The 23,921-nt window shown below is 34.9% G+C and overlaps 1 protein-coding gene and 1 long non-coding RNA gene across 4 annotated transcripts in view; one reads left to right on the top strand and one right to left on the bottom strand.

Annotated features, from left to right (window-relative positions):
* RSRC1 (arginine and serine rich coiled-coil 1) overlaps positions 1-23,921 on the bottom strand; it is a 315,683-nt gene that overhangs the window by 41,946 nt on the left and 249,816 nt on the right. For all 3 annotated transcript variants that reach the window (XM_084876045.1, XM_084876044.1, XM_084876046.1), the window contains exon 7: positions 10,016-10,084. In XM_084876045.1, the coding sequence (XP_084732171.1) occupies positions 10,016-10,084 (69 nt within the window). The remainder of the gene's footprint in view (positions 1-10,015; positions 10,085-23,921) is intronic.
* LOC311618477 overlaps positions 1-23,921 on the top strand; it is a 384,318-nt gene that overhangs the window by 257,457 nt on the left and 102,940 nt on the right. The gene's annotated exons all lie outside the window — the stretch shown is intronic.

Raw genomic sequence — 23,921 nt, 5'->3', positions numbered from 1 at the left:
CTGGGAAAAGAACCCCGGCAGAATCATAAGAAGACTTAATTCAATTGTGAGGTAAGGATATAGTTCCTCTGAAGACATAACATTTAAGCTGACAGCTGAGGTATTGGGATGTATTAGCCAGGCAAAGAAGAGAGAGAATTTCCGGGTATAGAGAGTTGCACAGGTGAAGACCCTAAATGAGGAGTCCCCCCCACCCCCTTCTCTTTTGAACATGGGACAAGGCCAACTGAAGCTTTGTAAACATTCCCCATTCCTACCGCTAGTGTGATTTCTGTATGTTTGCCTCTATAGACATGTATATATGGAATTATGTAAGATACAGTCTTCTTCAACCTTGCACTATGTTTTTACTATTAGAATACAGCTTGTTGATGGATATTTTGTTTATACTTTTTGGCTACTGTGAATAATGCCTTTGAATTAGAATCTATTTTATCTGCTGTTTTAAGATTTTCTCTCTGTGTTTGGTCTATATAACTTTTATTGTAATGTGCTTAGGTGCATTTTTCTTTGTATATATTTAATAAAAGTTTGTCATGCTTCACTCATTTGTATCTTGAAGTCTTGAAAGTTTTGGGTAATTCTCAGCCATTTCCTGTCAAATACTGCTTATTCTAAAAATCTGTATTTTTTCTGGGGCTACAATTATATTCAATGTAAAACTTACATCATACCCTTTATGTTTCTTTAGCTCCTTCCTGTATTTTCTATTCTGTAGTTTTTCAATGTTTCATTCAGATGTTTTCTTTTCATTAATTTTTTCTGTTCTACCTAATTGAAACTTAAGCTCTTAAGTTATTGATTTCAGTTAATGTATTTTCCAGTACTTTCAATACTTTATTTTTATTTCTAATAGTTTCCAATTCTCACCTGAAATTGTCCTTTATTTTCATGAACAAATTAAGCAGAGTGATGTTAAAATCCATATTTAACAACTCCCTTATTTTGATCCTCAGTGTATCTATTCCTATTAACTGTTGTTTCTCTTGTCCTCTTGCTTTTCATGATTTTTCATCTTGTCTTGTTTTCTTACATATTTGGTTATTTTTAATTGATGTCAGACTGAAACAACTATAGAGATATTCTGAGGCTTGTATAATGCTACCTTATGTCTGCTCTGATAATTGACTAGGGCATTAGTAAGCTTAAATCATCTTAAATCATTCAGGAATGGAGATTCAAAGCTGGGCTCCAGTCCCTATTGGGGCCTGTCTAATTCTGGTTCATCCTTACTTTTAGGGAGCAATCTGTAAGAATCCAACCCAAAGCCTGGTGGTTTTATCAGAGTTTTCCCTTCCTTGACTGGCTCTGAAGTCTAGATTTTGTCCCCTGAGCTCCACGAATCTCTCAAAAGGTCTGCCCAGATTCCTAACTTTTCAGTAATTTCTTCAAAAAATGGCAGACAGCCTGGCCGGCTAAGTGGTTGAGCATTGACCTATGAACCAGGAGGTCACGGTTCAATTCCCAGTAAGGGCATATGCCCAGGTTGCGGGCTTGATCCCTAGTGTGGGCGTGCAGGAGACAGCTGATCAGTGATTCTCTCTCATCACTGATGTTTCTATCTCTCTCTCCCTCTCTGAAATTAATAAAAATATTTTAAAAAGTGGCAGGCAGATGCTACCACTGGAATCATCTTTCAGGGGAAACTGGCTCCAAATATTGAGTTCCACCCTCTTTCCTGGAAATGGGACACATCTCCACTGCTTTAGTAACTCTTTGATGCCTTCAAATACATGTTTTAACATTTTGGCCAGCCTTTCTATTTGTTCTAAGAGGGAGAAGTTCAATTAAGCTAGTCCTACCATATTACCTTCTTCCCATTAAGTTTTTTTTTTAATTTTTAATTTTTATTTTTATTTTATTTTATTTTATTTTTTATTTTTTTTTAAATCAATCTTTATTGTTCATATTATTACAAAGGTTCCTCATTTCTTCCCCCCTCCACCAGGTTCCCACCCCACCCTCCGCCTCCTCCCCATCCCCCATTGTCCTCATCCATAGGTGCAGTTTATGTTCAGTCTTTTTCTCCCTCCCTTTCCCCGATAGTAAATCCCTTTTCAGATAGTAAATCAGTTACTTAGGATTTTCTCATATCAATAATACCTCCACATGCCCAATGATACATTTCACACAAAAGACATTTCCAAATAGGTCAACCAGCCTCATCCAGGCCCCACCCAAGGCACTCTCAGATCAATACCCCAACCCTATACTTCCCATTAAGTTTTGATATATGGTTTTGTATTTTCCACTGTGATTTCCTTTTTTACCTATGAATACCGAGGAGTGCCAGTGAAAATATTTTTAAAATAAGTAACAAAAGAACAACAACTAATATTTTATAAAGTCTATACAATGATTTTAAATCTACTATATCACAACTATGTTCTTCAATGTTAAATCATCCTTATTTATTAACAGATTAGAGGCCCAGTGCACAAAATTCATGAACGGGGGATGGGTATGGGGGTAGGGTGTCCCTCAGCCTGGCCTGCACCCTCTTGCAATCCGAGACCACTGGCTCCTAACCGATCACCTGCCTGCCTGCCTGATCAACCACTAACCACTCGCCTGCCTGCCTGATTGCCCCAACCGCCTCTGCCTTGGCCCCTGCACACGGGACCCAGATTTCCCTCCTCCAGCCGGCCACAGGCAATCAGGACCTGGGCTTCCCTCCCTATGGCTGGCTGCAGGTACGAGGGACCCAGCTTCTCTCCTTCTGGTTAGCCGCAGGCACCCGGGACCCCAGGCGGCTTCGCCTGGGCCAGGCTTTGTCAGGAAGGATGTCCAGTCTATCTGGTCTAATTAGCATATTACCTTTTATTAATATAGATAGGGAAAGTGGGTCACACAGAGGTTGAATAAACATTAACCCCTATTTGAATATACTGTAATTTTGTTTTCATGTTTATTTTCTGTCTTCCCCCTCTAGAATGTAAGCTCTTTGAGTGCAGGGGCCTCAATTTCTCCTTTTACTGCTCTATTCATATGGCTTAGAACATTGCCCAGAATGTACTTTTTGAATTTATCAAAGTTACTAAAGAAAATCATGCTAAAAAGATGATCATGATACCCTTTTATGTTGTAATTCTGAGTTATGTAGTACTGTGTAGTTCTGAAGTAATTTTTAAATACTATATGCCATTTCTATTTTTAACAATTGTAGGCAGATTTTATCATCTTCTTTCTTTAGAGTCATAGTGAAATTAAGGGACTTTAGAGTCATAGTGAAGTCACAGAGCCAGTGAATGGCAGAGCTGGGATTCTAAACCTCATTCATTTCCTTCAGCCAGAAGAAGCTAGGCTATTTCCACTAGAGTACAATGGCTTCCCCAGGTTACTCCCACGGTTGTACACCTGTGGGCATTTAATATGTATGTCAGCTTCCTATGATTTCAGAAATATCTGATTAAAAAAGAAAGATGTAGCTCTGATTTTATTTTGAAATTTGCTGAGTGTAGAGCATAGAAAATATTTACACTGTTAAAGAAATACACAATGGTTGGTCACTGGAGACCTACTAAGGATTATACAGATATCAGTGCATCTTTGTTCAATATACGTGAATGTTGTGAAATCTTATTGAAAATAAGTAAAATGTTATCTAAACTGGCTTCCAAGTCCATACAGAGTACAGCAGAATGCATATGAAGCAAAAACATTATCAATGAGTTATTAGGAAAACAAGGAAGGAGTCTTTGGTTTTTAAAAAGTTAGCTAAAAATGAATTAGTACACATTTATTAGTACACAAGCTAATATTCCTCAAAATTAAGGAATACATCATATGAAATATTAATATGACACAGAGGAAACTACATATGAAAGAAAAGTGGAAACTATTTATGGTCATTTCTCGCAGACTTGGAATCAAGAGGACTGTAAAGGACAAATCACTGCCGAGGGAGTAAGACAGATGGCAAGGCTGAATAACTGAGTATTTGTTGTGGAGTGATTTTTGAGTAAATAAGAACCTGAAAAAATATGGACTAAAGCAATGCATCCAAACTAAGATGATTAATTTACTTAAAGAAAACAGCTCTTACCTGTTAAAGGCACTAACTATTCAGTCATTTAAAAAAATACTGCATTGTAAAAAATGTAAGCCTATTAAATCTGATACACAGGAATACAAATTTCCTAAAGGGATATTTTAAATCTTGGAATAGAACTACCTAATATAGTAAGCCAAAGAGGGGATGGGGATAGGGATAAGTTTTCATATATTGAAACCTAATAAAGAAACAGTATTATAAAGATAATATTACAATGGGTAGCCAATTCAGGACAAGACAAAAAGGATGATACTTACTTCTCTATCTAATCTACTTATGGCAACATGCCAACTAAAACAGTGAGTCCTAAAGAATAACGCTGCACCTGTTAACTTTACCCTACTAACTTCACTCCAACCTTCTTACAAAGCGTCGCCAAGAAGGAATAAAGGATATTTAGAATCTCAAACATTCACCTTCTTCTCTGGCTTAGGCAGGGAATCACAGTGGAGGGAAAAAAAGGAGTTGTAACAGTTCTCTCCTGAGTGTGGTTAAGACTTGGTATTCAGTGTGTTTTACAAGTACTAGGAGAGCTGGGTCCTCCGAGAAAGGAACTTGAGAAACTAGATGCTCAGATCTGGCTCTGGTCCAGGCTCTGAAGGCTGGTGTGGATTTGACAAGGGAGTGACTTACACAGACAGGCCAGTCACAGGGAGAAAAGCAAACAGAGATTATGATAAAAGAAAAATGTGCATCTACTGGAGTACCTCGCTTGTTGGGTGCCCCAAAAACCCAAGTGAGGCAACCTAATGTGGGCCCAGATCTCCAGACAAGAAAACAAACAATGTGTAGGAGCAACGGGCAAGATTCAGAGAGGAAGGCAAAGGATAGAGGAGACTGAATGGAATCATATTTATGTGAACACTAATGGTAAAGGTTGTGATTTGTGTAGGTTGTTTAAAGAAGGGGAGTATTGGAGTCATACTGCCTGGGTTTGGGTACTGGCTTCACCACCAATTAGCTTCACCACTTAGAACAATTTATTAAGCACTCCGTGCCTTAGTTTCCTATCCTCCCTTATAGTACAGAGATAATAACAGCACAAACCTCAGAGAGTTCATGAGGATTAAGAGAGTTAAAATATGTAAAGTACTTAGAACATTGCTTGGCACCTGTTTTTCCTTTTAGCTAATGGTACTTTTACCTTCACCTTTGCCAAAGGATTAACAGTAACAAAGATAAAATTAAGGCTAATCTATTTTGCCTCTTGTGGATAGGATGTGGCAAAAGGATTGATGAATTTCAATGGAAACAAATGAAACTTGAACTACCTCATATTATGTTCCTATTATCACCGTCCACTGTTGCCTTGGTAATTTCAAATGGGCTGCCTAATATTTTTGGAAACAAAAATATTTGAAATAGAAAACTAACAGATGGGCAGAGCTATTGTGAATAAACACAAGAGGAGAAAGAATGAAAAAGCTACTATACTTATAGCACATATAAATTCATATTAGAAATTAAAATGCAAAAAAGAATACTATGCTTATAACTGGATTTAAAACATAATCAGAATGCTTAAATACATAGAATATTAAATATAAAAATAAAATACAGAAAATCTAAACAGTTATGCTAAAGCATTTATAATACAAAAATAAAAGGGTTGAAATGATTGTTAATTTTATGTAGTTTAAACATTTTCAAACACATACAGAGAAAAAAAGTGAAAGTAGAACTCAAGTAATTAGTAGGTTAAAGAATAAGAAAGATTTAATATAATTCATTTTTCCTAAAATATAATGTAGAATTAGAAACAGTGCTTAGTTTTAAAGAAGGAAACTATAAACCTAAACTTTAAATATTCAGTTGACTTTCACTACTAAATAATGTACCCTTTACATAATACAGCTAATATGGAAAGAGTTAGAGAGTAAATGATTCAAGAAAGAGGGTCCATTCTAATGTACTGGTGATGTTCAGTAAGTGGACAATCTATTGAGCTGTACAAGGGCCACGAAGAGGACTCTAAATGGGGACCCACCGTTTAAAGGGTAGAAGGCAAAGTGGTTACCCTGGACAAGTTTTGGTGAGTAGCCTGACTTTGATCTTGGATACAATACTTGCAAATATAATTATGATAATGATTTAAGAACATTCAAAGATAGGGTTGCATAATAGGTTGTATTTGAAAGGCACAGATCTTGCTATACTACAATAGTAGCTCTTTTGAGATAACAGAGAGTTGATAAACCGAGCTGGGAAGATAGCATCTATCTACATTTTAACAATGCTTTCAATCCTGGCTGTATATTAGCATAATGAGAAATTAAGAGATGAACTGTATTAATGATATGATAGCGTGAATTACTAGTGGCTTATAGATTGGAAATTAATGATTATTATTCATTCAGATACAGAAATATATACACATAACATATAGATTAGCTCAGATTTTAACTGCAGCTAGGTTAATTATATAAGGAAAATAAGTGTAGTTTATACATTAATCATTTTCAGAAAAGTAAACTTGGTAACATTCAAGTCTCTATGCAATCCATAAGAAAAAATGTTGAAAGCAAACAACATCAATGAATGTAACCAGTGATTTACTTTTTCTTTTTTTTTTCTTTTTTTTTTTAAAATATATTTTATTGATTTTTTGTACAGAGAGGAAAGGAGAGAGCTAGAGAGTTAGAAACATCGATGAGAGAGTGTCATCGATCAGCTGCCTCTTGCACACCCCCTACTTGGGATATGCCCGCAACCAAGGTACATGCCCTTGACCAGAATTGAACCCGGGACCCTTCAGTCCCCAAGCCGACGCTCTATCCATTGAGCCAAACCGGTCTCGGCTTAGTTTTTCTTTTACCTACAAAGTATAAGCAAAGGAAAACTACTGAATGAAACACGTTTTATCTTTTAAAATTATTGTCATTATGTTATTTTACTAGAATTTTCCTTCAACATTTATAGTACTAATTCTCTTACGTTTTTTGTATGCACAGAAAATTCAGTGAGCTCAGATAAAAACTTGATAAATCCATACTAGCAAACATTGATAATATTTTGAAGTTCATTGGTTTCTTTTTGAATGGCTGTAATTCTTTTGAGAAACAGACTAAGCGAGTGAGGTCCTGTCTTAGAAAAGGGAAATAACAGAGTTGGGTTATACTCTCAACCAGGTTATTTGGGATAAACTACAAGCTCAAGATAATTTATGTAGGCACGGATTTAAAGAATGAAGAGTAAACTGATCATTTATTCGTTCATGTAATAAACAAGAACTGAATATCTACTATGTGCTAGGCATTGTGGATACTAAATCCTATATAATCCTAGAGACCACACTAGTTAGGATAACAGACTTGAAACAGCTATGATTGGAGGATGTGCTTTTTCAATAACTCTCAGATCAGAGACTAAGCGCAAGGTCTGTATGACTTAGTGAAAGTTTAAGTGAAAAAATACTTTCAAAAAAATTAAAACACAACATTCAAGTATTTCCAGTTACTTAAGAAAGCCTTAACAAAATATCCTTTTAAAGATAGTTACCGGTAGAAACAATTTAATGAAGGAAAAAAAAAAAAAAAGAGAACATTAGAAATATCAATGTCACCATTAAAACTTTGTTAGATTTCTTTGCATAAATGAGGGATTTTGAAGTGTTTGAAACATGTCTTTCATTAGGGCATGTATATATATATATATATATATATATATATATATATATATATATTTCAAAATAATAAAGTACCATCCTTTTCCTACTGATTATGACTCCAATTAAGATGTGAATTAATGGGATTAGACTAAATAACTATTGCAAGATATATTCACTATGTTGGTTGGTAATAAGTACCACACTTGTAATTTACAGTACCACAGTGTTTTATAAGGGCTATTAGTATGTTATTAGTAAGTTTCATTGATCATTATACCACATAACATTGAAGCACTCAAATATTATAATTTTCTTAGACTATTTTGCATCTAGTAGTATATCTATTTGCACTATGGGTGACCATAAACATAACTAAAATCAGATAGGACTGTTTCCTTAACATTGTCAAAATGTACACTCAGCAAGCCAAAAGAAGAGTTTTATACTTAGGATTTTTGCCATTGGAATTCACTTGTTTTCTAAACCATAAAATTAATTGATCTAGAACAAGAACATAAAGCTACGACTTATGGGGGCAAATAAGGTAAGAACACTACACATTTATATATATAAATTAGTCCACATGTAGTTTGAATCTACTTATTTGTAGGGTTCTGCCACTTAAATCTACACAAGTTGGTTATGTTATCTTCTTCCTTTTTTTGATTTGTTGATTTGCTTTGGGGGCATGGCTCTCATGGAATACTGCTTGTAATCATTCTAACTTAAACATTTTAGGTCCTATTGGTTCTCAGCTCACATGTGAAAGTTGGGAATTAAAAAATGTTTCTGGCATAATACATGACAGATATGTATTATGGTGAAAATTTCAATTTTCAGATTTAGACAAGGGCACTCAAAGCCAATATTCAGAACACATTATCAGGCTTCAACTTCTTGAAAGCTCACAGAGGAAATAGTTACTCTGCTAATTAGCCAGTAAAGAGACATGATTGCAGTCCAAGTGAATCAACTTAACTTACAGGGAAAGCTTTGCCTGGATCTTGCTTTAAGCACTATAATTTAGAACAGTTATCTATAAAGCCTAAGTGAAGTAAAGAACACAACATTTTCACTTACATAAGTCACAGCAAACTAAAGGGGAAATAAAAATGTTTAGAGGAGATTAAAACGAGTTAGATTTCTTTGCATAATATCTTTGGATGGTGGTTTCAATATAATGAAAAGCATATATTTAATCTAAAAAACTATGACATGAATTTCTTAATCTGAACTATGACTATTTCTGACATTTCATAGTTTATTGTTTCCTCTTAAGAGCTTTTTTATTTAAAGTGTTTTTTGTTTGTTTGTTTTTTGTCATGGGGACTTTTCTTCATCACTGGCAAAACGTCAAAATGTACAGATAAGTTTGATCCATTTCTATCACTGGTTTTGATAATTTAAGTATAAGGATAAAAGTCAGAAGGAAACAAACCAACACCAGCTCTACTTTATAACTTTATATCTTCCTAGTTTCCCCAGAATATATATTAGGATGCTAATAAACTAACATTTATGTTAACAAACAGTAATTAGTGTCCAAGATATTGAGTATAGTGTGATATTGTATCATAGTTTAGGCTCATGCAGTAGCACAAGGTACCCCCTAATTTCATTAAATTTTATGGTTTACCTTACCTAATAACAGACAAACATGTAAACTGACGGTACCTCTGCTACGCCCACAGCCTATCAGAGTGAGTATGCAAATCAACCCAACAAAGATGGCGGTTAATTTGCAGACGTACCTGGGTCCTGGGAACATCCTCAGACCCAGGTCACTCTGAGCCGGCCATCAGAGGGGTGGGGGCCTCCTGCCCGAGCCTAAAGCCTCAGGCCGAGCCAGCAATCGGAGGGGCGGCAGGGCCCCCTGCCCATGCCTGAGATCAGAGGAAAGGGGGGAAAATAATGGAAACATAATCTCAGGTGAGGATACAAAAAGTAAATAAAGAAATGTCATATCCTATGAAAGACACATCTTGAAAATGCTTAAAGAAAGTTGTCATTTTTTCATGGTGAAGGGACTGGAGTCCGGGTTGATGAAAATACCTTGGTGACTGTGGTGACTGGCAGTGGCTGCAGCAGCAGGGTGATGGGGCTGGCGCCTTCCCCTGATCAGCCCAGTCACCTCTCACAAAGGGAGGCCAGACTGCGGCCTAAGCCTTCAGCAGGACATCCCCTGAGGGATCCCAGTATGTGAGAGGGGGCAGGTTGGGCAGAGGGACCCTTCCCCAGTGCAGGAATTTCATGCACCGGGTCCACTAGTTCTTAAATAAATAAAGAAAAACATGCCCAGTAGCAATCCCTCATTATAATGAATGCTTTAACACAAAATGAACATATGCCTTTACCTTCCTCCTTTCTTCTCTTTGCTTCTTCTTCATTTCTTTCTTTGGCTCTCAATGCTTCATCAGCTTTTGCTGAAATAAAAACAAAAACAAAAATTCTGCACTTATTTTATGTCTGTATCATAAGTGAAAATATTGGGGAAAGGGAAAAGAAATTCCTTATAAATTTTTTGTGAAGTTGTCAGAAGAAAAAAAAAAAACTGGCTGAAAGTCTGAAATATACCATTTATAATACTTTTTCAGAATTTTAGAATATTTACTTCGAAACTTTGAAGCTTAGTTCAAGCTAATTTCTGTATAAAAAGGCAAATGAATTTAAGCAGCATGAGTTTAAACAATGGCATATGAACTGGGGAAAGCTTTTGGTCATCTGATTTGTCAGTACAGTGCATCTGTTTAAACTTCAGAGAAAAGTTCTTAAGCTACAATTCACATTTTAAATATGAGAAGCTTACAGTATCTTTGGAACAGTATCAAATTAGGTAGCATATTATTTTTCCCCCATTGCATATCATAGTAGCAGTTCTTTATTCATGTTATGACAGCATTTGGTAAAAAGAATCTTTTTCCCTCTAGAAGCCTCTTCCCTTATTACTTAATTATCTACTAGTTGCTCAACTGCAGGGGTTTTCAAACACTTTACTACAGATGTTAAAGAAGATTAAAAATATACAGCACAGTAACAAGGGACTATCAATATACTCTGTAAATTAATTAAATTTCTGTTCTAGCACATCATTTATTCCAAAGCATTAACGTCTCAAAGGAGCGATTCTCCTTTATTGCCGTCTCACTGCCTGATGAGTGAACTAAGTGAAAATAAGTCTCTAATAGCATTATAGTTGATGAAATATTAAGTTAAAAAAGTATTGCCTTGTCAAAAGAAAAAGAATCAAACTGTGCCAGCATTAAACTTTGGATAAGCCTTTATTATAATAATAACAGCAATGTAAACTGTGATTTAAAAAATAAACACACTTGCTCTTCAGTTTCTGCTGCATATCTTTTTCCTATGTAAAAATCAACAAATCCTTCAGAAGTATAAAACCTGGCTTAAAAGGGGAATTTAAAGAAAATACACATCACATACATAACTATTTTTCTTCCAAGTTTATTTTTCTTCACCATTAATATCGACACTTTCTTAAAATATAAAACTTATATAATGGTGTTGTGAAGTGCTATATCCAATTACACTGACATCTGTTTCCATTTACAAGCTTTAATACATACTTAGGCTGCATTTAAAGTCATGAAATATTAAAACTTTTATGCCACTCTGTATCACTGCAAGAATCTATTAAATTAGATAATAAAAACAAACCACCAGTAACTCTAAAGACTTTTACTTCATTTACACTTTATTCTCCCTAGTAGAAGGACAAGGATAATAGAAATTCCATTTAAATTCAATTTTGGTTATATGTGTAATTGTAGATATACCCCTTGAGTCATGTAAAATGCTCAGCTTATGTTTCTTTCAAATTATCCCGCTCAGATTCACATTCTACTCCTTACAACCATCTTCAATATGTATTAGCGGAGCTCATTAAACTGAAATTTAATAATGCAAACATCAGGTGGATTTCAAGAACCTCCATTAACAATGTAAGATGGATTGCTTATATATAGCTCTTGGGCCAACTGGGCACAATTTAAATTCAATAAACTACCCTGCCTAAATCTGATTTATCTATTTCACTATGCCGGTTTGTCCTCTCGTACTGATTTGTTGTTATACATGGACAATTCATTGGAATATTGTTTTAGATGTTTTTTTAAAACTGCAAATGGCTCTTGTGCTGTGGTTAAATATTTTATGTAATTGAACTTTATGCTGTCAATCAAGATTCCCAAGATTGTGCATATGTGTATGTTTATATAAAAAACTTTGACTTATATCAAAATTGCATAGCTAATTAATTTTAAAAGCACACATTTGAGAATTTTATTAATAATCAGTGTGTTTTCTACAAAGAATATAAATAAATTCAGTTGAGGAAAATTAACTTATTCAAATAGAGACATTAGGATAAACTCATTGATTATTAAGGGACTGGGGAAGAAACATTTTTTTTCTTTGTGTCTGCTTTATTATATTATTATTTAAATGGGATTAGGGACAAACGTATGATCATTCATACATGATTTAGTTTATCGTAATTTAAAAAATATTCTCTAAAAGGCGGCAATCCCATTTTATAAATGATGATACTAAATCTCATTAGAGGAACCAAAAAAAAACAATACTAAAATGGTAAGACCTATTTTTATTTTTTATGATTCCTGATCATAACCTTTGGATTTTACATTTACCAAAACTTCTTACATCTTCCACTAACCTTGTTCACAACTCTGGTCCCTTGTCTCTCCCAACCCACCCCACCCACCCCCAGGCTAATAGTACCCTCTGGGATTTGCTTCTTTCCCTAGCCCAAGGCAACCATTTGAATTCCATACTCATAACACCCTTATTTTCCTGACTCCTTTGTTGTTTTGCCAATCTGTTACCAATACATCTAACCAATTTTTCCAATTTTTGCTGCGGAGGCAGCCTACAATATGGTATACTAATGTTACTGGTTTTACCAATGATTTAGAAATTAACATGGATCCTTCCTTGTTGTTCCTTCCTTGTAGTCAGCATCCGTGGTTGGTTTACGCGCTCATTTCCTACAAATTACAATGTTGTTGGTTTTTTTTGCTATACAAGTGCCAATAACCTCATACCAGCTCCACCAAGGCACTTACTTTTTTCTCAGCCTCACCCCCATTCACCTCTATATTTTAACTAATCCTTACTTCTTTTTTGCCTTGAATGGAAAGTAAATCCATTCCCCTGTACTTTAGAATCTATTGCTTTCCATTTCCTTTAGGGTTCTTTCTGCCTCTTAAGATTCACTCAATCTTGTCTATGCTTAGACTATAAATACATTCAAGATTCACAATTAACTCTTCTTTCAATCAAGTTGCTGCCTCTTCTCGACTCTGATAGATTTTGTCCTCACAGCTTTTGCTAGAGGCCCTAAAAAACTCTGCAATAGCCAAATTTAACAGTTACCTCCATTTTATCTTGTTACTGACTCTCCTTTAAAAAAAAACAACAGCTAACCAGCCACATCTTTATCACCATTTAAAGCCCCTCTCAGCCTGACTTCAATGTAACTTCCAGCTTCACTACTCACCACCCTTCTTTCATTACTTCAAGGACACATGGCCTGGCTGGGCCATACTGCCTTTGGTTTGTATTATCATGCCTTTGTTCTTACTGGGGTCCCTACCTCACCTTTTCACTGAGAAAATGTCACCAGAAAGTTCGTTTAAATGGCACGCTCTCCTTTGAAACCTTCGCTGATCAATGCCCTTTGTTCCCAAGTGGCTCTGACTGCTCCCTCCTTGCTTCTTAGAAACTTCAATAGCTTCCTTATGAAATGTTTATACTTTATTTCTTCATTACAGAAATATCCAAATCCTAGAGAGCTGAGCACATTAGTATAAGTGACAGAAATTGTTAGCATTCTCATTTTCATGAGTGTTTAGCCAGACTACATGTTCTTATCTCCTTGAAGTTAAGCGTGGCCATTTACTGAGTTCAATCCAATGGAATGGGAACATACGTGATGTGTATCATGTTTTCATACCTGGCTTATAAAAAAACTCCCATGTATTCCTCATTTTCTTTCCCCATTCATTGGCTGAACAGAGGACCTACGGATGGTGAACCGCAAGATAAAAGAAATCTGGGTCACTGAATTTCTACAAGGAGCAGAAATGCTTTCCTGATAACTTGTCTTACACAACATATATATTTTTTGTTTTAAGATGCTGAAATTTGGGGGTTAACAGTAAGTGCTCAATAAATATTTCCTAAATAAGTGAATAAAAAGGACTTGGAAAGTTAACACAAATATTATGTTGTTCCTTCTAAAGTGAAGTCTCCTTTAAGAAAAGGAGCCCCCTATGGTCATTCCATTTGAATGACGGAGACTAGACCAGCTGTAGAGGTGATGTGGGTGAAGTAGGGGACTATTTAGCATGTAGCGTCAAGGGCATATTATGAGAACTTATTCCCATCTTTACTGACTTTACTTAAAAATTCCACTTTTTAGATTACTGTGGCTGTTTGCTTAAGTCAGATTTTAAATAATTTGTGGAAGAACTTTACATGCCCTATGAGAAAAAATAAGTAAATCAAGAGTTGGAAAGAAAGAAAGAAAAAAAGAAAAAAAAAAAAGACCGACAAATTATTCAATACATCCCCTACTTCCAGAAAGGACTATATTAATATTCTCAGAGAAAATCTTTTAATAAGTGTTTAACTTTTCTCCTCTGTGGAAATCTCACCTGGAAGTTCTTTTCCATATGTAGCCCAACCTCTAAAATTGTACCAACATGAATAGACCAGAAATGTTTAAGAATTCTTAAAAAATAGGAAGCAGACAGGTTCAAATCTATGGAAAAATGGTTAGAGGAAATCACAGCCCAATCATATTCGGAAGACATACACAGAAATGGGAGAAACTCCAAAGGCACTTTAATTTCAGTCAGTAGAAACCAAGCACAGGAGGTAGACCTGCCTGGGGCAAATGTTAAATAGGGAATTATGAATGGAGCAGCTGAACAATGGCATCTCCCTGGCAGGGTAAATAGGGTACAGCTATTACTTGAACCTTTAACACAGGTTAAAGCAGTGCATGTAGGAGGTACTAAACCCAGTGAGGCGAGGGCTGGTCACTACAAATGCCTAAAGGGCTGACAAGCTACCGTGTTTCCCTGAAAATAAGACATCCTCCGAAAATAAGACCCACTTACAGGTTTCCTTCTGAGTGAAATATAAGGCAACCCCTGAAAATAAGCCACCCCCACCCTCCCGCAGGCTCTGTCTCAGAATGAAAATTAATTTCACAAGAAATTCAGGAATTGGATTGTTATGATGATATTCCAGAAGATGATGACATGATTGTCATTGAATAAATGAGTAAATTCTTGATACTGTAGGGTTCACAGTTTGTCTGGTTTGTGTTGACAACTACTATACTACCATACCGTTTACAGGTAATAAATTTCCTTTCATTTAACAATAAATGTGTACCATATTCTTCTTCATGGAAAAATAAGACATCCCCTGAAAATAAGACCTAGCGCATCTTTGGGAGCAAAAATTAATATAAGACACTGTCTTATTTTTGGGGAAACAGGGTACTAATGTGTCCTTACTAGCAACACACCTTGTCTCCCGACACGATCAATCGAACTGGGTATAATGAGCTGAAATGGCAGTTCGATTGATTGTGTCAGGAGACAAGAAATACAGGGACCATCAAGTATAAAAATGAACAGCCAATTTAGAGTTATCAGACATTCAAGAAAAACCAACCCTATGAGAGACGAAACAACAACACAATAACTCTAGAATAACAAAGCAGAGGAATGAGAGCCGATAAGGCAAACATTTTTTTAGACTCAGTGTAAATGCCTTTAAAGTTATTTAAGAAGATATTATTGCACCTTGAAAATTAAATTGCAATCATCAGTACAGAATTCCATAAAAGAACTGAAGAGCAGGAGAAAAAGAGCCGAATACTAAATGCGTGTGTTAGAACATCCTATCAAGGAATTTTCTCTGAATATAGTGAAAAAGAACCATGAGATTCACATACAGCAGAAAAGTTAAGAGACAAGATCGTCATCATCACCATTAAAGTTATCATTTACTGAAGCCTTACTATATATGCCTTTGTGTTTGTACATGTGTGTTTTATTCACTAATTCTCACGTTGGCTCTATTCCCCATTTTTATAGATGAGGAAACTGCAGCACAAAAGTAAAATAACTTTTTCAAGGCCACTGAGTTAGAAGCAAAAAGAAAGATCCATGTTCCAACATCTGTCTAAAAAAATATTGTGAAATACTATAAAGCCATTAAAGAATGAGATAGACTTGTATATGTTGATAATATTGAATATCTTCATCACAAATATTAAGTAAAAAAAACACACCCAGGTTGAATGACAATATACAGCATGATCCCATTTGCTAAAGAAAACAAAACAAAGTACATGAGCACATATGTAAATTCATAGGAAGCGAACAGGAAATCTGTATCGAAAAGTCCCAATTTACTTGCCTATGTGCAGAAATTTTTACCCAATCCAACAGGTGTCCTCTTTATTATATTACCTCTTTATTATATATATATATATATATATATATATATATATATATATATATATATATATATATATATACTCTAATATTAAAACTAAAAAGTTAAGAAAATAATTCTCTTGAGATATTAAAGTTTTACAATGCTCTAATATAAATGCAGAACCATCTAGAAAAATGTGTATTTCTCCTTATTTCAGTTTATAACAATAACAGTGTTTTTCACGTTAACACTAAGAAAGTGATCAAGATACTTGGATATTTCACAGGCATTACTGTGTCAAAATATTTTAAGCAATGACTGTAAAGCAGGAAGATTTGTAATTAGAACACTAGTATTGTATCCAGCCCTGCCCATCCTGCCTTCACATATGTATGGACTTTATTGGGTTAGACATCAAAATACATTTGTGAAAATTTTCTGATATTTTACTCTTTCCTACATGAGTGACACATGTTTATTCAGTTTAAATGTTGCTATACGCTTTAAAAAAAAGTGGATGTGAGTAAAAATGGTCTATAAATAAAAAGCCTAAGCAACCGAATGACCAGTTGCTATGACACACACCGACCATTAGGGGAAAATGTTCAATGCAGGAGTTTCCCCCTGGTGGTCAGTGCACTCCCACAGCCAACCTCCCATTTACTAATGAACCAGTCTTTTCCTGTAATATAAAGAAAGAATACACTTTGAGAAATTTTAATCTAGTTTAATGCTTTCACCAACTTATTTTAATATTCTCCCTAATCTAAGAGATATAAAGATATTTCATCATTTGAATTTTTTTTCTTTAAAAAGAAATACTCCAACTTGGATATCTGAAGATAACTATTACACGTCCAAGGCACAATTATTGTGAAGCCTAGAAACATTTTTGTAGCATTTCATGCTTTAAGTTATATATATAACTCTTAAGATTATTTACATTTATTTCTGCAAATTAATACTAGCAGTAATAAATGGTGCATTTGTTGAAAATTGTGGATTTAGTGAGAATGACAAATGGAAAACCACAAAATGATGTTATTTTTTCTTTAAATTATTTAAAAAAATTTATTTGATTTCAGAAGAGATAGAGAAACATCACTTTGTTGCCACTTATTTATGCATTCATTGGTTGTTTGTTGACACTATTACAGATGTCCCACACCCACACCTGCCCCTTTGCCCAACTCCATATGGTATCTTTTAATTATTTCCTACTTTTTTTTTTAGTACCAATAGGGGAGTATAAATATTTGAAACATATTAAATAATTTGCTTTGTTTGCTTTTACATAAACTTCCCTTTTATATGCTCTGTAGCAGTTCTCAAAATAATAGCTTTTTCTTTCACTATAGCCTATGTCATATCATCCAGATTTTCTCTTAATTTTTATTTCCCCAAAGTAGGCCTAAAGATTATCTAAACTTGCAAGGATTTACTTTATGTGCCCTTTCTTTTTATTCTGTTGGAAAGTTTTCTGTCATTTACCAGTATTAGAAAAGCTGTGGTGATCAATGTCACTGCTGACTGACACATGAGTATGCCAGCAGACATTCTAATCTAATGCAGCTGTACGCAGACTATCCTAATGCTCTTCACTTGAATAGACATTTTTATTCCCAGTGCTCCTGCTGGATTCCATGAGGATTCTGATGACAAGAAAGGAATCAAATAGGTCTAATCACCATTTAAGATGAAGAAGTAGAGAGGAAATAGGTTTTTTTTTTGTTTTTTTTGTTTTTTTACATAAAGTGCTGTATGTAGCCTTCTGACCAAGCTTATATTTCTCTTCTCCATTTGTGTTGATGCCTGATGCTTACCCAGCTTCCTATTCTGTAACATGAATAAACTGCTTAGCCACAGTAATTAGGATGTCATTTGCTAAAATCTAAGAAGGAAAGTTGAAAACAATGGAAAAACAATCCAATAATAATGACATGGAGATACAGAACTGCTGTGATGTCTAGTCTCAATGAAAAGCAGTACTAGATTTCCCCCCCTCCTTTTTACAGAATGCTGATAAGGAAAATAAAAATAACTTCATCATTCTGTGTTCCTTTCACTTATTGCACATCCATCAACTGGATGTCAGTTTGAAGTCAGTTGGCCACCATTATAACCCCCATTCCAAGAAAGATGTTTCAGCATTTCAGAAAAACTCTGAGGTTTGGAGCTACAGAATTACACCCTTTGAAATGAATCATGCCCTAGACTCTACTAAGTGATTTGTAATGCTTATTCTTTATAGTAACTCCAAACACCCTATCAATACATATTTTTAATGAGTAACTAAAGGTAGGTGATTCTTTTAAATAGAAGAACCAAGTCCAGAAATGGCAATGTTTGACTACACTACGTCAGAAATAAGGATGAGATGCAATAGTTTTCCCTATCAAATAAATTATGCTATACTTGTTTCCCTATTTTTCATTATATTCTTATATTTCAAAGGGTGGTTTTAAAAAATATATATCTTATTGCTTTTTTTACAGAGAGGAAGAGAGAGGAATAGAGAGCTAGAAACATTGATGAGAGAGAATCATCAATCAGCTGCCTCTTGCACACCCCCCACTGGGGATGTGCCCGCAATCAAGGTACATGCCCTTGACCGGAATCGAACCAGGGACCCTTCAGTCCACAGGCTGACGCTCTATCCACTGAGCCAAACCGGCTTCGGCAGGGTGGGTTTAAAAAAAAAAAGAATTATTTATTTTTACTTATATCTTTGTTTTCATGGTTTCAATTCCTATAGGGAAATGAAAACTTAAGCAAACCTACATGTGCCAGTCACTGTGCTAAGTATTTTAAGATAGAGTTATTTCATATAATATTTAAAAATTTCATAGAGGCTTAATAATTTGCTCAAGGTTAAATACCTAATAAATGGGTGAGTCAAAAATTATAACATATATGTATATGCTTTTCATTACACTATAATGTCTTTTTTTAAAACAGTATGGAAATAACTTGTATAAAAAATCTAATTCTACTAGTGCTTCTAAATGAAAGATAATTTATCCTTTTTTTAGTCAAAGTTTAATTATTAAGTCAGAAAGGTCATGTATGAAATGCTATTGTAAAATAAGCATGAAAACAAATAAGTCAGAAAGGTCATGTATGAAATGCTATTGTAAAATAAGCATGAAAACAAATAAGTCAGAAAGGTCATGTATGAAATGCTATTGTAAAATAAGCATGAAAACAAATAATTTGGTGTGAAATTGCCATGCTCTTGATAAATACTCTGAAGTGGTTTTTTTTTTTTTTTTTTTTTTCCAGGAATACAAAATGCTCAGTATTTAAGTCATGCCATGATTTTGGTTGCCTCAACTTGAGAGACTCATCATTTAAGTCTGAGGCCAATAGCTGGATTGCAGTGCTTTAATACATACATCTCTACACTAAAAATGCTAACACCTCTGAGAAAATGCAGACTTCCACTGCTGAGTCCACAAATTTTCCCCAAAGGAGCTTTATGCCATGTCCTGATTTAATCCTGCTAAAGGTATATTTTAAATGCACCTTTTATATACCAGATTCTGATAGAGGAAGCTGTATCTTTGCCCTACTAACTGGAATACCCCTACTATGCTAATACAATTCAAAATTAATAATGCCAGCTTGTTAGATGACAACTTGAAGCGCCCTGGAAGTGTGACCTGGTTTTGGAATGATCTTTGAGATTTTTACTCCTCCAGATCTGTGAAAATTAGGCACACAATGAAACTGTTGCATTTACTCTCCGCGGTGAACTGTAAAGTGGACCAATGTATGGCCTTTTACCAGCCTATTAGTGAAAAGGCATGTTCTTTTCTCTCATATGATAGTTGAATTAAACAATAGCAGTGGCAGCTTAAGGTGGAGGAGATAAGGGGAAAAAAATGGTATCCATTAAAAATCACAGCCATGATCTACACCAATGCTCAGAATTCAGTCCCAAACAAAAATAACTGAATACAAACAAGTTGAATATCATAGAAATAGTAAACCAGAACTTCCTTGGATTAGAAGTGAATAAGAAAGGTAAGAAATACAGGATGGAGCAAAAATAGGTTTACAGTTGTGAGTATATGTAACTCAGATTATTCTTGTATTATTATTTATTAATTATTGTTTTGTTTTCCATAAGAACAACTTTAAAACGACTTTGCCTCCCCCACCCCTCACCTGTTTGTAAGAAATTCAAGATCTATCTAAGAAATTTCAAAAATATGTCTTTCTATTATAGGCAAATTTTTATCAGCAAATCCTTGTACTTCATTAATATAGCATACTATATATAAAATATGTGTTTTAAGTATCATTTAAGTTATTTTGATGATTAAAAAGACATTTATATTACATATTTTTATAGGCAACACAAGGTAAATATATCAAAAGAAATGCACATATTTAAATTCCATATGGCAGTTTTGAATCAAGAGAAATACTCCCAACAATTCACAGTATGAAGGCGGAATCCAAGAAAATAATATAATGATGATCTTAGTTACAGTCACTCATCAAGCTATAATGATGAGAATTTGTCCTCAAAACTGGAACCCAGTACCCATCAATTCAGCAGACACTACTAGTGGTTTTCCAGTCCAGAGATAATCACCACCAATATTTTACAATCTCTATTTTGTTGCTAATTATTTTCAAGTAGGTTAAGTTACTGTACCTTTAAGGTGATGGTTCTCAAATTTCAGCATATATAAGCATCACATGGAAAGCCTATTACAGATTCCTGGCCCCATGAGGGTCTAGATCAGTGTTTCCCAAACTTCTCTCATGATGAGAATCACCTGGTGGAATTGTTAAAACACAGATTCCTGAATCCCAACTAAGAAGTGCTAAACTTGAATTTTTGGGAACATATAGGTAAAATTGTATACTTAACTAGTGCTCTAAGACAGATTTTATAAACAGAGCACTAAGTTAGGTATGCAATTTTACCTATATGTTCTCAAAAATTCTAGTTTAGCACTTCTTAGTTGGGATTCAGGAATCTGTGTTTTAACAACTCCACCAGGTGATTCTCATCATGAGAGAAGTTTGGGAAACACTGGTCTAGACTGTGCAATTTTAAATCTCGACATAATTTTTATTTAGAAACATAGAATTTTAAATTCATTTTATCCCAATGTAATTTGTGTGTGTGTGTGTGTGTGTGTGTATCCATAAGTCACTTAGATGTATGTTTTAAAATTTGTAAGTTATTTGGTGTTGTTTATTTACACTGAAGTCTAATTTAATTTCATTCTGGTCAAAGATATAGTGTGTATGATAATTTTTGATATGCTTAGGTATGCTTTGTTAACCAATTATGGTCAAATTTGTAAATGTTTAATCAGCACTTGAAAAGAATACATATTCCCTAAATCTTGAATTCAGGATCTTACATGTGTTCACCACAGCAAATCTGTTGGCTTGTTGTTTTGTTTAATTCATCTTGCATTATGGTGGCAGGATTCAAAGCTTACTCTTGATTGTGTCAATATTTGCTTCATATGTTTTGGGATTATGTAATCAGATGCACACAAATCAGATACAAAAAACTGATGTAAATCAGTATACTCTGGAGAAGTACTAAACAGTTTAATGAAGAAAACATAAGGAATAAAATCAAAATGATCCATAAATAGAAAATATATTCTTACCAACAACAGAGGCATCCCAGTGAAGGGTATGCTGTATTAGGGTTCAAGAAGCCACATTCTTATGCTGATTAAACAAATGTTCTAATTAAGTAAATTTGAAGATATGCTTGAGTAACCCCAATTGCAAAATGCAGACAATATTGCTAATCTTTCTCTTCTTTTTAGGCAAGATATAAAAAGATTGCATGTGGCGGATATGTAATAAAAATGTCTTTTTATTCTGTCAAAATAAGATTATGGATCTTTAAAAATATTTTTAATGGACACTGTCTCTCCAGTTCATTACTTTAACCCCAGCACTCGATACATTTGCTATAGAGTAGATGCTCAATAAATACATGACGCAATGAAAATTGCCCAAAAGCCAAGAAATAAACATATTCTCCAGAAACCAAATTTGAGGAGCACAGAAAAGTAGAGATTTATAGAGAACAGTTTAATGACTAAAACTTAAAGTCGAATAATTTTGGTTGGTTTAGTGAAGGCACTCCTGGACCTCTTCTTTCTCCTTGTCTGTAAGATTTCCCCTGAGGACTGGACTAAGCAAAGATATCCAGGCCGCTCTTCTGAGAGGTATTTAACTTAGGAACAGTATTACTTTTGTGATGTGGGCTCAGTGTAATCCATTATCTTCCTCAAAAAGAGCTCTCAAAAAATGGTCAGAAAAACCTCATTTTCCTAAGATTTTTAAAAAAAGGAAAACCTCATTTTCTTTAGCATGACCAACAAGATCCTTCACCAACTGGCCCCAATCCACATTTCCCACTATTACTTCACCGCATAGTCTTTATTCTCTAAACACTAAGAACTTATTTCAGTTTAGTAAGTTCACCACTCTCTCACAATTCTGTGCTTTTATTGTACCCTAGATTTGGAAGACTTTGCTCACTCTTTAAATGCCATATTTTATGAAAATTCCATCCTAACTTTAGACAGTCACTCTTATAGTTTCTCTATTTTGGCATTAACCATATTATATTGTAATTATTTATTTAATACTAAGAGCCCAATGCGTGATTCGAAATTTCGTGGTGCTGCCCACTCTTGAATCGCTGGTCCAGCCCTGCCTCGCGCTCTGGCCCTTGAAGCAGCTGCTGCCCACTGGTGATCAGGCCTTCCCCCAGCGCAGGCGCATGGAGGCCGCTGCTGCCCCGCCCCTGACGCTGTGTGTGCAAACTCCTCCTGTCAGGTCCACCCGTTATGGCGTCCTGGTTAATTAGCATATTTCTCTATTTTTATGTGTGTGTATTTCTTGTTCATCTTTGCATCCTTAAAACTCAGTTCAGTGCCAATGAATGCTTATTACATTAACCTTTATCAACCTGTTTTTAGTATTTCAATAAAGGAAATACTAAAGATCACTGGTAAGAAAGTGATCTATAATAGCTGAACACGTTTATAGCTTCAAAATAGCAAAATGGCTTTTATTTTACTAATGTCTGGTTACATATTACACACTAATCTGGAAATTTGGTATAATAATATATTCTATCAGATCCCCATCCAAAAGTTTTGGATATATTAAAGAAATGGAAGACACTTATTGGAGTGTGATATCTTCTATAGCATTAGCTATTAATAAAATGTTTGTAATCAGGACAAAATGAATTACTGAGTTATTACAGCAGAGAAGTTAAAGGTATGGATTCTGAAGCCAGGATACCTGGGTTTGTATCTTGGTTTAACCCATTGGACCTAAGGCAATTATCTTAATTAACTTCACTGTCTCAGTCAATTCAACTGAAAACACTATTGATAATAATACCTCCATCACAAGGCATCAGATTGATATAAGGATTAAATAAGTTAATATATGCCAAGCTCTCAGAACAGAAAATATCCTATAGTATCATATATGAGTTAGATATTACATTTATGTAAAATGCAAAATATTATCTATACAGAGGCTCGAATTCGTGCGTGGGGGGTCCGACTCACCCAGTCCTGGGGGTTAATCAGGCCTGCCAAATGGAGGGATTGCGGGAGGTTGGCTGTGAGAGTGCACTGACCACTAGGGGCCAGCTCCTGTATTGAGTGTCTGTCCCCTGGTGGTCAATACGCATCATAGTGACCGGTTGATTGGTCGTTTGGTTGCTTAGGCTTTTATATAATATAT

This window comes from Pipistrellus hanaki (assembly GCF_964339955.1).
Source record: "Pipistrellus hanaki genome assembly, chromosome: 2".
Taxonomy (NCBI): domain Eukaryota; kingdom Metazoa; phylum Chordata; class Mammalia; order Chiroptera; family Vespertilionidae; genus Pipistrellus; species Pipistrellus hanaki.
The sequence above is the reverse complement of the archived record's forward strand: the minus strand, read 5'-3'. Positions and strand labels throughout refer to the sequence as shown.